At 43.4% G+C, this 16,107-nt stretch overlaps 1 protein-coding gene across 3 annotated transcripts in view; it reads left to right on the top strand.

Moving 5' to 3' along the window:
• The window catches only part of GALK2 (galactokinase 2), a 146,157-nt gene that overhangs the window by 48,946 nt on the left and 81,104 nt on the right, over window positions 1–16,107 (top strand). For 2 of the 3 annotated variants that reach the window (XM_029574524.1, XM_029574523.1), the window contains exon 5: window positions 8,815–8,961. The exons of the other annotated variant lie outside the window; for it this stretch is intronic. In XM_029574524.1, the coding sequence (XP_029430384.1) occupies window positions 8,815–8,961 (147 nt within the window). The remainder of the gene's footprint in view (window positions 1–8,814; window positions 8,962–16,107) is intronic. 3 annotated transcript variants of the gene reach the window in all.

Consider the following 16,107-nt stretch of genomic DNA (forward strand, 5'->3'; position numbering starts at 1 on the left):
CATATAAATGATTCATTTGTCCATGGAGACATAAAGAATTTATTTGCACACGCTGCGTCTAGTCCATCTGTACTTTGCCAGTAAATGTTATGGTTTTAAATGCATAAATAAACAGATGGTGCAGGACAGCAAATACGTTTGCACTGCTGGCAAGGAAGGCTCTGCCGGGTCCTTGCGCTACTGACTTACGCGTTTTAATGCTATCGTGATCTGCATGAGGAGTTTGTTTATTTCAGTGGGTTTTTTTTTTGGTTTTTTTTTTACTGATACTTTTTGCAGTGCTTTCAGTCTGAATGACATAACTTCTAACACTTGGATGTTTATGTAACAGCGCCTCTTTTTTTTTCTTCAGACCTATATAAGTGACTTGCACATAATATCAACATTTGCTATCTCTCTGAATACTCAGTCAAACATTAACCAAACATGTATTTGTCGGCATTTAATTTAGGAATTCCGAGGCGCTTTTTTTTTTTTTTTTTAAACAACAATGCTGCTTTCTAGTGTTAATGGCAGTCTGTCCTACATATTGAAGTCTGCTTTTCAGCTCCAGATCTAGCAGAGAGGTTCTTTCACTTGACAGTTAATGTGTGAAGCAGGTCCGTACGCTGAAATGTTGGCAGAAAATATCCTTAAATACTGCAGACTGCTCGAAAATATTCAAACACAAGTACCGAGAGGGTCCAGAGGGATAATCTGTTTATATTACATTGAACATGTTATCCTTTTGGGATGGAACTGTTGCAGAACTTGGCAGAACCCATTTTCGTGTTTGAAACTGGAGTACATTTTTTATTTAAACATCGCGTGATAAGCCTCCAAGTCTGATTCCTATTCAGGGCAACCCTGTGGATCAGTTTCTGGTTAAATATGTCCTCAACTTTTTTTTTTTAAACAAGCCTGTCTGATGTTATGCAAGAAAAGGCCATGGCAGCATTATCTTTTAGTTAATATCTATGATTTGTAAAGGAGTTTTTAGGTATAGTTCGCAGATGAAAATTCACAGCCAATATGATATCTGCTTTTGTATGTGGTATACAAGTCCCAGTATATTTTAAGCAAAAGATAATTTGGGATGGTTTACGTTGGGAAAACCTCTGATGGAACTGGGTTGGAAACTGCACCACTTAACTGAAATTTGACCATGTCTTAGTAGCCTTGTGTTTACAAAGAGCGTCATTTTGGGGAGAAGGCAGCCAAAACCCTTTCTGCGCGCATCTTCTCATCTCAGGTGCGTGCGTGCCTAGATCCAAAGCAGCAGCTAGCAAAACTGGGATATTTGATTTACCATGGAACACTTGTAACCAGGGTTCAGAATATTTGAATTAAAGTCTTCCAGATGTAGAAGCAGACCCAGGTGGGTTTTTTTTTTCTCTTCTTTTTTACTTCGCTCTATCTCTACCCATGTACTGTGTGGTACAGCTCAATAACAAGCACGGATACAAGTAGTGAGGTCCCACTTATCTTACTTTATTTTAAAGCAATTTCATAAACACAGGCAGATACACCCAAAATGAATAGAGAGGGATCTCTGAACAAATCACCACAAGTGATGTCTTTGGACTGAGCGGTAACGCGTGACAGATAACTCTTCACTTTAGAGAGATGATTCACATACTTTTTAACCTCATCACTCTCCATGATTAGTTACTCACTGTCCTCTGGTACATTAAAGAAAAAATCCATCGCATTCACTCAGCAGGATGTGGACAAGCCTTCAGGAAGGGAAGCCTATGTGGGTTTTAGATGTCATATCCTCCCTGGAGCTCAATTTGCATTTCAGGGAGCAGATTTCTCCACAATATCATCAGTGAAAGACCACTTTTGCCACTTGCACATCCTTCCATCTCCAGATGGGGAAACAGTGTCCTCTACTGCTGCATCCCAAAACACACTTGGCCCAAACCCTTATCATCTTTCACACAGGGTAAATGGAATACCTCAATCTGACAACACTGCCTGTGAGTGGCCAACTGCTTTGCTCTGATACATTTCTGAAACTGTTGTAACAGATACAAAAAAGGAATGAATTGGCACAAGTTTGAAACTTGTGGGCAGTAGCGCCAATCTTTAAGGCTTCAACCCCCAACTACTGTCCATTTGCGCATCTTTTTCATGCATTCATAATTCAGTCATCTTAGAATTTTTTTTTAAATCTAAAGTAGAGCATATGTGTCACCTTTATTTACCTCTTGCTTGGATCAGAAATGGCTGAGCAGCATTCAGGCTGCAAACGCCTAAGGCGTTTCCTTGGAAAATGTAGATTTATGCCTCAAATACATGCCTAAGTTAAACTAATTTTCAAAGCAAGCTCTATTTATTTATTTACAAATGTCTTCTCTACCGCCTTCTGGGCATTGCCGGTCATGTCCGCTTTAAAAATGATCCCCCACCAAGTCAATCTTGCACAAATTGGGCCTGCTGTTTCGTGTACACACCATTTTCCTGGAAATTGCTGCACATATGGTCAGATTTTACAAAGTATATGTGTAAGTCCAAAATTCACCCCCAGCTCCACCCCCAAGAACACTTCTGCTCACTCATTTACCCACACATCGGGTGAGCAAGTTTGTAAAAGGCCATGTCTGTGAGTAAAAAATTGTTTTGCGCACAGAAATACTTTTAAAAATAAACTCTTTAAATATCAATAGGAGAACAGGTTTGTATGTGGATTAGAGCATCCAGGGAAAGATGGGAGGGGATAGGAAAGGAACTTTTTTCTCATTATTATTGCAGAATCATTATGCTGTTACTACTATGAAAACTATTGATTATCTAACACTACAAGATGCATAGACACATATAGGAGACAGTCCCTGCTCCATGGAGCTTACAGTCTAGTCAAGAACACATGCACACATTTATTACCCAGCTTTCTTCATCCAGTTAGCTGGAAGGAATATTTATTTATGCATTTGTATTTATTTAGGTGCTTATAGTCCACAGCATCCACAGTTACAATGCTCAAGGGTTACGATATTCCAACCCTAACAAACAAGGAGCGTGCCCAGAAATGCAGGAATATTTGCTGTACAATACGTCAATCACAATCCCAAGTATCCCTGAAGTTCTAGGAATAGTGCCTCTTTTGTGCTTATCTCTGTAGAATAAGCTCTTTCAAGTCCCATTAATGGAATGCAGCAGGGCTTCCCAGACCTGTCCTGCTGACCCCACAACCAGTCAGGTGTTGACAATAACCACAATGAATTTGCACGCAGTCAATTTGCATACATTGGAGACATACGGTAGTATATGCAACTGGGTCTCAGGTATATACATTGTGGGTATCCTTAAAAGGTTTGGTAAGTCCTGTAGTACAGTATATTTATTGAGTTTGATTGCAATTCCATTTACAGTCAACAAAACAGTTGACAGATTACAAACATAAAATGCATATATTAATACAAATACCTGTTTTTATATTCTAGCAGATTTTTTTAAATTTTTTTTTAACAAATATATATCATGGGATGAGTGTTTATTGCGCATTGGCTGCACATGTAGGGTATTTCAAGATGTCAGATTTCATCTTTTTCCACACATTATCCTTCAGCTAACTGCATGACATTGACTGTATTGCTTAGTTAAAATATGTGTCCACTAAATCAAGTTTTATGACCGTGTAGGTTGGTAAGAAGCAGCAGATTCCTAGGGACATACACAGGAAACGCTCTTGTTTTGCACTCGCCATCTGGCCGCAGGTCTCCATAGAAATTTGTGACTTTTTAACCACAGTGGGAATGCGTTTAAGTATCAGCCTCGCCTCTTATACTGGCTCTGATTTAGACTTGTTTCAGAGGCTCACAGGAACAGATTTGCTTTAGTTTGTTTTGACTTAGATTTTCTTTTTGTTTGTTTGGCCTAGCCATTGCCTCTAGCCCCTTTGGGACTATTAAATCATAAGCCGGGGTTTCCCAGACTTCTCTTGATCACTCTTCATCCAGTCGGGTTTCCAGGATCTCCACAATGAATAGGCAGGAGATACATTGGCATGCAACAGGCCTCCGCTCTATTCATGAATGTGGCTCCTGCCTTTTCACTGTGGACATCCTGGAAACCCGACTGGCTGTGGAGGTGAGCGGGAAGCCCCTGCCATGAGCCATTCTTCTCCACTTGCAGGGGTTTCCCCTCATTTTTATCCCCCTTGCTCTCTCTCCCCCCCAGCCAGTCCTGATTTTTGCCTGTTATGAGCTTGGATTTGTAGTTTTTTATTTTCTTAGAAAACTAGGGCTTTTGCAGTGGGGCGAAACCAGGACGGGATCAGCCTGCTTGCGTAGACCTGGGGGAGGTGGCACACAGCCCAGCCCATTGAACCCTTTTCAGTTTAGATTTGGGATGCTGATCCAGAGAGATGCCATTTTGGGGTCATGAAGGCAATTTTTCCATTGGAAGGCAAAATAAGCAGTGATGATCTGTTTCCTTTTTCCATTCCTTTGATTGCACCTAGGTAGCTGCCAGAGAGGCAAAGGAGTAAATCTGAATGCTGTGGAGGTTTGTTCTCCCTTCAGCCTAACTTACCATGCTGCTGTATATTTGAGGTCTGTACACTGGGGGGGGGGGGGGGGGGATGACATTCAATGATGTTTGCGAGAGTAAACGTTTATCCGTGTAAAATTACATTTGAAAATCACCCACACTCTTTCCCCCCCCCCCCCCCATATGTGGTTGCAAGCAAAGTCACAGTGCGGGTAATTCTATCTGCTTAAAGGGGGGGGGGCAGTGTTAGGTCAGGGGGTGTGACTGCGCTCCCAGGTATTTAATTTTCAAATCTTTTTGGCCCCTTTGCACCTGCTACCATGCATTGCATGTGTCCACTGCCTTTTAAAAGGAAAACTCTGTGAGCCACAGGTCAGTATCCAAATTTCACTCTTAAGGGAATTTAATTCCTGCAATCGCTCATCGTGAGGCAGAGCTGACTTTAGAAGCTGAACTTCATGCTTGCCTATTGTACATCTGGATAACCAAGCAGTGTTAGCAAAAGACTAAGGAGTGATTTGTAAGGAACGAGCAGCCGCTGCCCTCGGAATCCCTGAACATTCTTCGTATAGAAAGTGTCGCCAGTTTAGCCCTTTGCCATCTAAGCTTTGGAGCTCCTTTTAAGGCTTTGGTTGGGATTAAACAGCTCAGGGTGTCAGAGAAGAGATCCCACAACAAGGAAATGTTTTATTTTTAGCCCTTAAGAACGCCACCGGCGAGCTTGCAAAATGTGAGCGGTATCCTTCAGTTGTGAGTACAGCCGGTCCAGTCCCACTGCATGCTTCCCGTCGTCAGCTGATCGGTGCCCCGGCAGAGGTTCGCCAGGCATTGCTTTCAGGAGTAAAATCAGCAGCCATTCACGGCTCTGCCACTTCCTCCTGCAAACAACCCACGAGCGCACACACTCCAGAGCACACAGCTTTTTGGGGGGGTTTTGATTGCAAGCCTGGCCAAGTGATTGGTGGGTTTACCTATCTCAAGTGGAACGAATTAGGTAGAATGAAGGCAATTTTCAAAAGCCACTTCCCTGGCTAAATCAGCTGTCTGAAAATTAGCCACCACCCCTGCAGGTCAGGGTATATGGTTGCTCCAACACGCACGTTCTTTATACCCACATTCGGGCCGATACAGTAAGGAGCGGTAGGAAGAGCTGCGTTAGTGCCGGGCGCACCCGCGTTTGCCACACGCACAGTCCTGCTCACCTTCCGCTCGATACTGTATTTAAATAGCTTGCAAATGCAAGCCGCGTCCGAGAAGCGTCTGTGACACGTTAGGCCCAAGCAACCCATTTTACTGTATAGGCGCTTAATACAGCGCCTATACAGTATCCTGGGTGCGCTGGTACCTGTCATTTCAAATGACATTTGAAATGACAGGCACCAGGAAGTGGATCCCAACTTTAACCCATGAAAACCTAAAATCCCCTCCTCCCGAAGCGACTCGACATGTTACCAACTTACTTTTTGTTGCTTTCGCCCCTTCCTGTTTCTGCCGTCCTCCGGAGGGGGCAGCCGGTGGCGAAAGCAGCTTGCAGCGGTCCCCCCCGCGCAGGTCCCGGTTCTCCTGGCTCAGCCTCATCTGCTTAAGGAAGATTGTGAAGTCAAGTAAGAGCCCACTGTTCTGTGCCCTCTCCAGTCACGGCGCGAGCGGAGCGAAGCGAAGCGTACTTTCATTGGCTTGAGCGCCCGTCAATTTGGGCGCTCAAGCCGATGAAAGCACATGGACGAGCGTGCGTGACGCACGCTGTGACGTCACACCCGCCCATCCATGTGCTTTCATTGGCTTGAGCGCCCGTCAATTTGGGCGCTCAAGCCGATGAAAGCACATGGACGGGCGTGCGTGACGCACGCTGTGACGTCACACCCGCCCATCCATGTGCTTTCATCGGCTTGAGCGCCCGTCAATTTGGGCGCTCAAGCCAATGAAAGCACATGGACGGGCGGGCGTGACATCACCCGCCTGTCCATGTGCTTCATTGGCTTGAGCGCCCAAATTGACGGGCGCTCAAGCCAATGTAAGCAGTGCACATGGACGGGCGGATGTGACGTCACGGCGTGCTCGACTATTGCAACTCCCTTCTGCTAGGTCTACCCTTCAACACCATCAAACCATTACAGATGGTACAGAATTCCGCTGCTAGAATCCTCACAAGTTCTAACAAAAAAGACCATATCACCCCAATCCTTCGTAACTTACATTGGCTTCCCATCAAACATAGGATACTCTATAAGATACTCACAATAGTACACAAAGCAATATACAATCTGGCTCCTATCATGCTAAGTACTCAACTTCAACCGCATACATCTTCTAGACCAATTAGAAGCGCATACAAAGGAACACTGCATGTCCCACAAGTAAAATCAGCATTGAGCAAACGAGCATTATCTTCAGCAGGACCCCACCAGTGGAACGCGCTCCCCCCAGATCTAAGACTAGAACCCAGTCATCAAGAGTTCAAAAAAAGACTGAAGACCTGGCTTTTCCAACAAGCCTTCCCAGATTCTCAATGATACTTAGACAGGAGGACTTCCTAAATACTAGGTATCCCTAAATTATTGACACCTCACCAATTCCTACTATCAGGACTCCACAACTGCTCAATCAATTTTTGAGTCCATAAGTTCACTATATTATTCTTATTGCATCTATATGGTAGATTTGACAGGTCATCACTACTACGTTAAATAGTTAAATTGTATGTACATATTATATTATATTTATTATTACTATGTTAAATTGACATCCGGTTTTATTGTTCCTTATGTTCTACAGTTCTATGTAAAGCCCCCTTCCGCTGTTGGGCAGTTCATCGTTTTTATGTAAACCGGAGTGATTTGTAATTCTCACAAGAACTTCGGTATATAAAAATTAAAAATAAATAAATAAAAATAAATAATATACATGCCGCGGGCGGAAGGGGTTACCTGGTGATTTAAAGAGGCGGTAAGAATGGGTTAAAGGGGATAGTGTATCGCGGGTTGGACTTACGCGGCCGAAAAGTGACTAGAAAGCGGGTTAGAAGCAGGGTAACCGCGGCCGCACTTTACTGTATTGACCTGATTGAGCGGAGACGGGGTTAGAGCGGGGAAATGCATAGTTTTGCAGGGGAAAATTAGCCTCAGAAACAGCAGGCACATATCTCTGCAGGTTTTGCAATGGGAACGTGCACACATATTACCCCTTTGACAATTGGTGAAAAGGCTGCAGGTAAAAAGTACCTGTGGGCTTTGCAAGTTTCCTGCGTTCTTTGGAAAATTGCCACCAATAAGACCATGAGGTCATAGCCTCCATCTTAGGTTTGGGCAGCCTAAATGGCTATACTCAAATCTTGGGGTGGACTTGTATTTTGCACGTAATATATACCACTGTCCCGTGGAACCGGTGGCTTTTATTACCCTGCTGCACAGAGTTACAACTTGCAGCAGAGGTCTACAATGAATATGCATAAAATAGATTTGCATACAAAGGAGGCAATGCATGCAAAACTACCTCATGATTGTTCATTGTGCATATCATGAAAAGCAGAGCTGTTTGTAGCTCTTGAGGCCTAGAGTTGGTCAGGCCAGTACGGCTGCCACTGAGAGGTCAGCTGCTGGGAAGATCCAGGAGATAAGCTGTTTATAATAGATTGGGTCTGCTCTGTGATAACATCATGCAATAATAAACACTATTTGTTTTCAGATTTTGAAAACATTATGAAAGAAATCTCTGTTGGGTGAATAAGTAGAGCCTGCAAATACATAATTTGTCTTACAGACAAATCTAGCAGGATTTACCTTATCCCTTGTTGGCAGTGCGATTCAGCCCATGAAACAGCAGTATTGCAAACTGTTCTTCTTTCCTACTGAATAATTTTTTTGTTTTGAAAACAACATTGCAACTTCTAGTTGTTTGACTTCAAGCCAAGTAATCCAAATTCTGGTAGCCATATTGCTCCTGGAGAAAACTGGAATTTTAAGTTACGGTAGTTGTGTAGTAGATGACAACAGAAAAAGATCTATTGATCTATCCAGTCTGCCATTTACGGCCTGTCAACGCTGCTAAGGAAACACCCCAGCTGTCAGCCATAGAGTGACCATTTGCAAGATATCTCTCCTTATCCTTTTCTTTCACAGATGAACATACAAGTTGTGATACCTCTTATGGTACCAGTAGCAGAAGATATTTAGCATCTGAAGAAGGGACCTGTGTGGTCTCAGAAGCTCATGAACTACAGCATCTTTTTTTATATTGGTTCAATAAAAGAGATCAAGACTGCTAAGATTCAAATGTATTTGCTTAAGGCAGAGTGGAGCTTTCATGTTCTGAGTTTGCATGTTTATGTCTTATTTGTAGGAACGCTTCAATCTCAGCAGCCCACATGGCATGAATTGCCTGATAGATGGAACTATCCCACCAAGTGCTGGTCTCTCCAGTTCTAGTGCTCTGGTTTGCTGTGCAGGGCTGGTAGCACTCAATGTGAATGGATTAACCCTTTCAAAGGTAATGTACTTCTCCTACTATAACAAATATTACTTCTTGGCATTTCTAGAACAGCTATGTATCAATAGCTTCCCAAAAAGATGAGCGAGAGGTCAAAATCAGGAAATCAATAAACCCTTCTCATATGTGACTTCCATAGATACCTATAATTAGACCATCATACTAGGTGTCATCAGAATAAAGTGCGTTCAAACCATTTCATAGTCTTCTGCCTTATTTTTAATCATCGATCTATGAGTTTGATTTTTTTGTATTTTTTAACTGCATTTAAAAACCATATATATCCATCTCTTAAGCGGAACCAAATGTTTAAAACCACTTATCTTTCTTGTAAGTCAAAATGCCCATACACGCCTGGATACACCCGACACATAGCCGTGTTTCAAACCGCAGTTCTTCAGGGTATAATACTGTTGGTTGGCATAGTGGTGAGTAGACTGGAAGTGATGTACACTTCCGGTCTACACGCCGGCTCCATGTCGGGATTTACTTCATCCTCTTGCCTTGCCCTCCAGCTCAGCCAAACCTCCGTGTCAGTGGAGGAGAGAAGAGCTTTCATGCCCCATCTGTCTCCTCCTCCTGCCGCCCAGGTCATACTCGAGACTGTGCAGATCAGTTACCCTAGCACCCACCGGTGCAATACTGGCTCATTTTCCAGGGTTTTTGACCAATAGTAAGCTCCCTACTGCATTACAGACAGACACAGGCTTTTATTGTCTAGGATAAGTAGCAGAATTACCCATTCTGTGCACAGGTGTTTGTGTGTGTGTGTTAGAAAATATTACAGCAAAGTTTGAGAAAACTGTTTATTTCTGAAAAGAAAAATTTCAAATACATTAGTTAGTATAGCTCTTGTAAAACAAAACTAACAAATGCTACTGTAGCAAGAATTATTACTTTTATTGTATTTTCAAATGAGGCATGCACGCATGGAAGATGTGCTGAAGACATGCAGGCACACACAATCACACTGTACACTGGGAGAAAATTACCAGGAGCTCTGGTTAGAAGATTCGGGTCTCCATTTTGAACTTCACACCAAAGGGCATTTTCGGTTTCTTAAATGAAGGGTCCCAGTTAACGCCCTGCAGAGCCTCTCTGTGTCTCTGGCAGCCAAACCTATCAAACCTATCTACTCCTCCATGTTCTCTTCTTCTCCAGCTTACATGATTATTCTTGAGTAAAAAGGTTGCAACTTCAAACTTTGGTTTGTATCCCCCTTCTATCTCTTTGTTGCTCTCACACTTTCTGATGTGTTCATGGGGTATATTTATTTATTGTTGCTGCTGAGTACAAAGTGCTAGTGACATCTGGGGACTTCTATTCAATAATTTTCAGATTTTCTCGGTTTACACTGGACCGGGAGTTTGGACATGCAGCCTTCAAAATGTTAGTCTATCTTTACTGGAATTCCTTCTAAGAGCTGTCGTTCATACAGAGGGAGAACATTAAGTTTTTGCAGCTGGTTGCCCGGTGCTGCAGATGGCACAGTGCCCCGCACCACGATTGCAAAGCCTAGCAGCATAACATCATTCAACACCACGGCAAAGTCAAAATCTGATTTAAAAAAAAAAAAAATGTCAACATCTCTGGCAACATTTCAGATGCATCTTTCCAAATGGATGATCTTGTAAAGAACTATACTGTTTGGTACTAGCGCTCTTGTTGTCTAGACAACCAATTACACTAATATGTTTATAAAGTCACCCCTAGGTTCACATTTCTGACACAGAATGATTTATGCAGCCAGCATCATTAATAAAGTTATCTTCTCGGCAAGGAACACAAGACCGGAACGATGCCGCTGGCTTTCCAGGGCCACTGCAGGCCATGAGTGCCGAGGGCATTTACGTCTTTGATGGTCAGGAATTGTTTAGGACATTACAGTAATTGCAATCATTTGGGTGATTTGGCCTTGCCATTTCACTGTAGATTGCAGCCCTTGCTCTGCTGAGGTTTCTTCGTGGGCTACCTCTGCCTTTTTTCCATTGCTTGAAGACAGACTTAAGTGCATGTTTACCTCTTTATGTAAACTTCAGCAAAACCAACACCGCTCAGGGAGCAGAACCCGGGAGTGTCTGAAGTGTTTGACAGACACTTTAGACATCTCTTAGCTAGAACAACCATACAACCATTGGATATGGTTGTGCATAAAACAATAAATTAGGTTTATGCATATACGGAATAAGAGAAGGCAGAAAAGGATGAAGATGCATAGTCTCCTAAGAGCTTTTGCCATTTGGGAAAGCACAACCCTTGATGTATTTGAAAAAATTCAAGAGAACGGTTATGTTTGTGATTCTCTTTTTTTTTTTTTTTTTTTGCATTCAGTAAGAAAGTTGGTCAACTGCCTAAAAGAGAGGTGAAAGTAATATTTTGGCATAAGTCAGCTGGCTAGTTGGTTATGATGAAATGCTTCCCTGTCACTAAATCATAGCAGTACAAACCCTGTCCAAAGGAGGGGAAAAATTGTCTCGCAGAGATGTGATTTATGCTGTCATTTTAGGGGTGGTATCTCCCTGGTGATGCTTTGCCCGTGTACCGCAGCTATTGGATATTCTGGGATCTGGCACCTGATAGATCCCCCATGAGGAGTTTGCTTCCTGTAAATACAGTCAGGGTAATTTTTGAAACAACACGAATAGGGCTAAACTCTGTCTTTTGTACATAAATGCTGTTTGAAACTATGCAGGTTTACTGGATAAGCAGACAGACTTGCACGCACAGAGCTCCACCTGAATGTAGATTTATGTGCGTGCTTTCAAAAATGAAAATATCCTTTTAATGCCCCTAACTCCACCCGGAACACCTCTCCCGAGTGCAGGTAAACGTTCACTTTAAATTGGACGTCGCATGTACTTACCCACATACCCGTGCCTTGTATTTTCAAAAGTCCATGTACATGTGCTCAGATTGGTCCATGGATTTTTATGCATGTGATTGCTTTTTTAAACCAGGTCCATCATGCTTTAGTTTAGCATTGTACACTGGCAGTAGATATTCTTGACCCGGCATGCTCCATTTGTTCCTTTGGGCTTCCTGTTCAAATGGATCTGACTTTTACTGGAGCTACGCTGCCATGAGCCTGCATTTGCCATTACAAGGATCTCCCCTTATTTTTAAACTCCCATCTAGCTCAGCCATTGAAGTGACAGTGCTCAGTCGGGACCATGGTCCTCTGCACTCTCCAGAGCGCAATGCATGCACTCCTAGAGTCTGACTCTTGAGAGGTGATCCAAATTATGTATAGATGTGCACACACACAGAGATACAGGCCCAGATTAAAACAGAATAAGGGCAGCCATTGTGTGCAGATGAGCAGGTCACGTAAAGGGGGCACAGAGAAAACCTGAAAATGGTAGGTAAAACTAGACTAAAACTGTTAGGGGCAAGACAAAACAAGTCAAAATATGGTATGGGGTGAAGGCATGTAAGGGCCAATCAGCTTTAACCATGTATGTGGGAAATGTAAGCTTATATGATAACTTAGACAGTGTGAAGCAATGCACCAATCTGAGAAACGGTAGGCTAATACACACATGTTTTTGTAGAGTATAAAAAATGTGTATGGGGCTCTCCGTTGTACTGTCTTGCACACAAAGCTGGTCCTGTTTGCTAATTACTTGCAAGATGAAGCTCCAGGGGGTGCTCCCTCTCTCCAGGAGCTGTGACTGCTGCCTCCCTAGCATCTCGTACGTCAGCCAGCTGAAGGAGCAGAAATCAAGCCTTCATCTTATAGATTGCAGATCTGGGGTGAGCAGCAGTGCTGCTGTTGGTTTAACATTGGTGAATTTTGGTCAGAAACTCCATTGTATTTATGGCATGCCTTTCTGTGGAGGCACTCAAGGTCCAAAACAACGTGACATATAGCAATTTAAAATCATAATACATTACACAGAAGCAAATCATTAATAGTAAAAAAAAATTAAAAATCTAAACAATACAAATATTAGAATGTTTCATCCTAAAATTGATTTAAAATACATTTAAATAAGGTTAAAATACTCATTCAGACCCAATCAAAGTTGACAAAGAATAAATTTAGAATCATTGAGTGAAAATTTAAATAATTATAAAAAATAAATGTAATAATCAAGAAGAGTAGCGAATGATGTGAGCATGAGCCCCTTTTGCTGTGGCGCAACTGGCACAACCTCGTGGGCTGTGCCCTAAGGTTTGCGCCGATGGCAAGTGAGCGAATCTTAGCACAGGCCAGACTATGACGAGTCCAAGAGTCTATACCAAGACAAAGCTGGGGCTGAAGACAGATTGATGGCTTGAGCAAGACCAGATACTGGAACCAGGCCAAGACAGGAGCCAGGAGACCTTACTGAGGTGAGGCTGAAGTGTTTGAAGAGCCCTTTTATAGGGCAAGCGACAATGACATCATTTGAGGGCCCCGTGGGCTTTTCCCGCTATGGCGCTCTTTAAAAGAAGCTGTGTCGTGCGCACGCCTAGGAAGCAGAAAAGGAACGGCGGCATCTGTCGCACATCGGCGGTGTTTTCCTGCCATGGGGAGCGGCAGCGTTGGGTTGGTAGAGTTGGGGTGAGTGAAGCAGCTTGCAGGGCTCTCCTGCAAGAGGTGAGCGTGACAAGAAGTCAATAAAACATAAATTCAAGTAGTTAAGTAATTTACGCATTCAATTTTGTTAAAATTTAGCAGCTAGGGGATTTGACTTGTAAATGAGTTGTCTGCATCTGTTTGAAAGTTAGGGGCAAGTAACACTTTGAACAATAATTATATTTTATCTTAGCATGAGCATCACTGAGGTTGATATTCAAAAGGAACTTAGATGGATAAGACACTTATCTGCTAAGTTTTAAGCCAAATAATTTGTGGGTGGGCAGTAGGCATAACAGGCCGACAGTACTTAGCCAGATAAGATATCTGGCTAAGTAGAGATATTCAGATTTAGCTGGATAAGGTAGGCATCTGTTAGACATGCTAAGTAGTGATTTATACATGAATACTTAACTGCATAGACGTGCAGCTGAATATCCAACTAACTTACTGGCTAATATTAAACGGAACGCGCGTGTGCCCATAAACGTGCATTATCAGGGTGTGAGCAGAGATACGCTGCAATTTTATATCGTGCATGCAAGTATCTGCATTTCATTTAAAATACCCCTCCCGCATGTATGTGTGCGCGGAATCTTAAGAGGTGGCTCGCACAAATGTTCCACACGTATTTCAGCTACGGCTTTAACGTCTTTTACATGTGTATGCAGACAGATTTTAAAACATGCTTGCACAAGGTTTTTCCAATTAGTCCACCAGATTGTCTAGTTGATATTGGATCTTGAAGACCCCTCTGGTTCTTCATCCTGCAAGCCCCCCGCTTGACCCTGAACCCTCAGGCTGTGCTGAAAGCCCTAACACTCGAGATCTCCAGATTTGCTCCTCATCAGGACCAGCAGTAAAGTTACGCAGATAACACGCCAACGCGCACCATGGTCAGCTTTTTGAAAATTCAGAGTTACGTGCATGAGTTTTGGCCCTGCCCCGGAATGGCCATTTTCCACCCCTTCTGCTTGATAAGTACACAGTTACGTACGCGTGTATTTCACGGCTTCTTAAAATTCGTGTTGCTCGCGCGTAGCCTGCATATGTGTGTATATGGCCATTTCAATGAAGTTTAAATTTGATTTTATTATTTTATGATTTGTTATTTATCTATTTATTTTTATATGCCTTTTATGATATGTTGGAATTGTTTTATGAATGTTGTCTTGTACATCGCCTAGGCCTTTTAGAGTTAGGCGATTCACAAATTCTGAATAAATGTAAATGTACTTCTTAGATATATAGCTATGCTTTGAATATCTACCCCACTATTTTTTCCAGTTCATTATCATCTGTAAAATTGTATTCCTTTCATAGAAAAATACAGCAGGGGTGTGAAACTGCAGTCCTGACAATCCATAAATAGGTCAGGTTTTCAGGATATTCCTGGTGAATATGCATCATTATATCTACATATGCAGTATATAATGATGCATGTTCATGGCTGTGAGTGCATGAACAGCCATGAACATGCTCAGGCCTTGACCTTCCGGAGGTCAATGCCTGAGCTTCTTTCCAGCTAACGCAGCATGCATGCATGTTCCACTGGCCACCAACAGACAGAGTCCACAGTGCTGAGCATATATGCACACACATATATGCCCCTCTCAGAATGCCACTGTGGTGTCTGCCTCACCCTGCCTGCCCCTGCCGTAGTTGCTGGGGGCTGCCGCCGGAGCTCAGGCCGGCGGTGGCTGAAGAACAGAGAATGGCTGGTGGCCACCGCTGGAACTCAGGCTGGTGGCGGCCGAAGAATGGAGAATGGCTGGAGGCTACTGCCAGAGCTCAGGCCGGCAGCGGCCAAAGAACAGAGAATGGTTGGGGGCCGCTGCTGGAACTCAGGCTGGCAGCAGCTGAAGAAAGACGCGGCCCCATGTGAGAGAGAGGCAGATTGCTTGTGTGTGTGTGTGTGACTTTGAGAGGCAGGTTGTGTATATGTGTGCATGTATGTGAGGCAGCTTGCTTGTGTGTGTGTGCTTAGGTGAGAGGCAGGTTGTGTATATGTGTGCATGTATGTGAGGCAGCTTGCTTGTGTGTGTGTGAGTGGCAGTTTATGTGTGTGTTTGTGAGAGATTGCAAGCCTTGGGGGGGGGGGGGGGTGAGAGGGTGCTTGGAGAGGGAGAGAGCATGTGTGAGGGTGCTTTCCTGTGGGTGCCAGAGAGAGGGAGCCTATTGGGGGGGGGGGGGAGGGATAGGGGTAGGGGGGCAGAGGGAGGCCCCATCTCATCCTTCATCTCAGGCAGCAGATTGCCTTGAGCCACCCCTGCCTGCAGGCATCTACTTTTTTAAGTTGTGTATACCAGTGTATTGCTTAGACAGCTGGTTACTCTCTGTTCCGTACCTGCCTGCACACTTGTCAGCCACTTGTTGATAGCACAAGAGCTTGTAAAATAATCAGTTGCTCTCTGGATCCTGGGCTGTTTCTGACCATCTGCCTTTTGTACGCATGTGTAAAAGGCTTCCTTGGTTTTGTCTGCTCAGGTTTTAGTGCTATGTGAACAGTTTGCTTTGGGGCTGGTTCTGCCATGGCAGCCACAAAGTTCCTGGATAGAGGGGTGATGCATACTGGAAAATGGTGT

The sequence above is a fragment of the Rhinatrema bivittatum genome, chromosome 13 (genome assembly GCF_901001135.1).
Source record: "Rhinatrema bivittatum chromosome 13, aRhiBiv1.1, whole genome shotgun sequence".
Lineage (NCBI taxonomy): Eukaryota > Metazoa > Chordata > Amphibia > Gymnophiona > Rhinatrematidae > Rhinatrema > Rhinatrema bivittatum.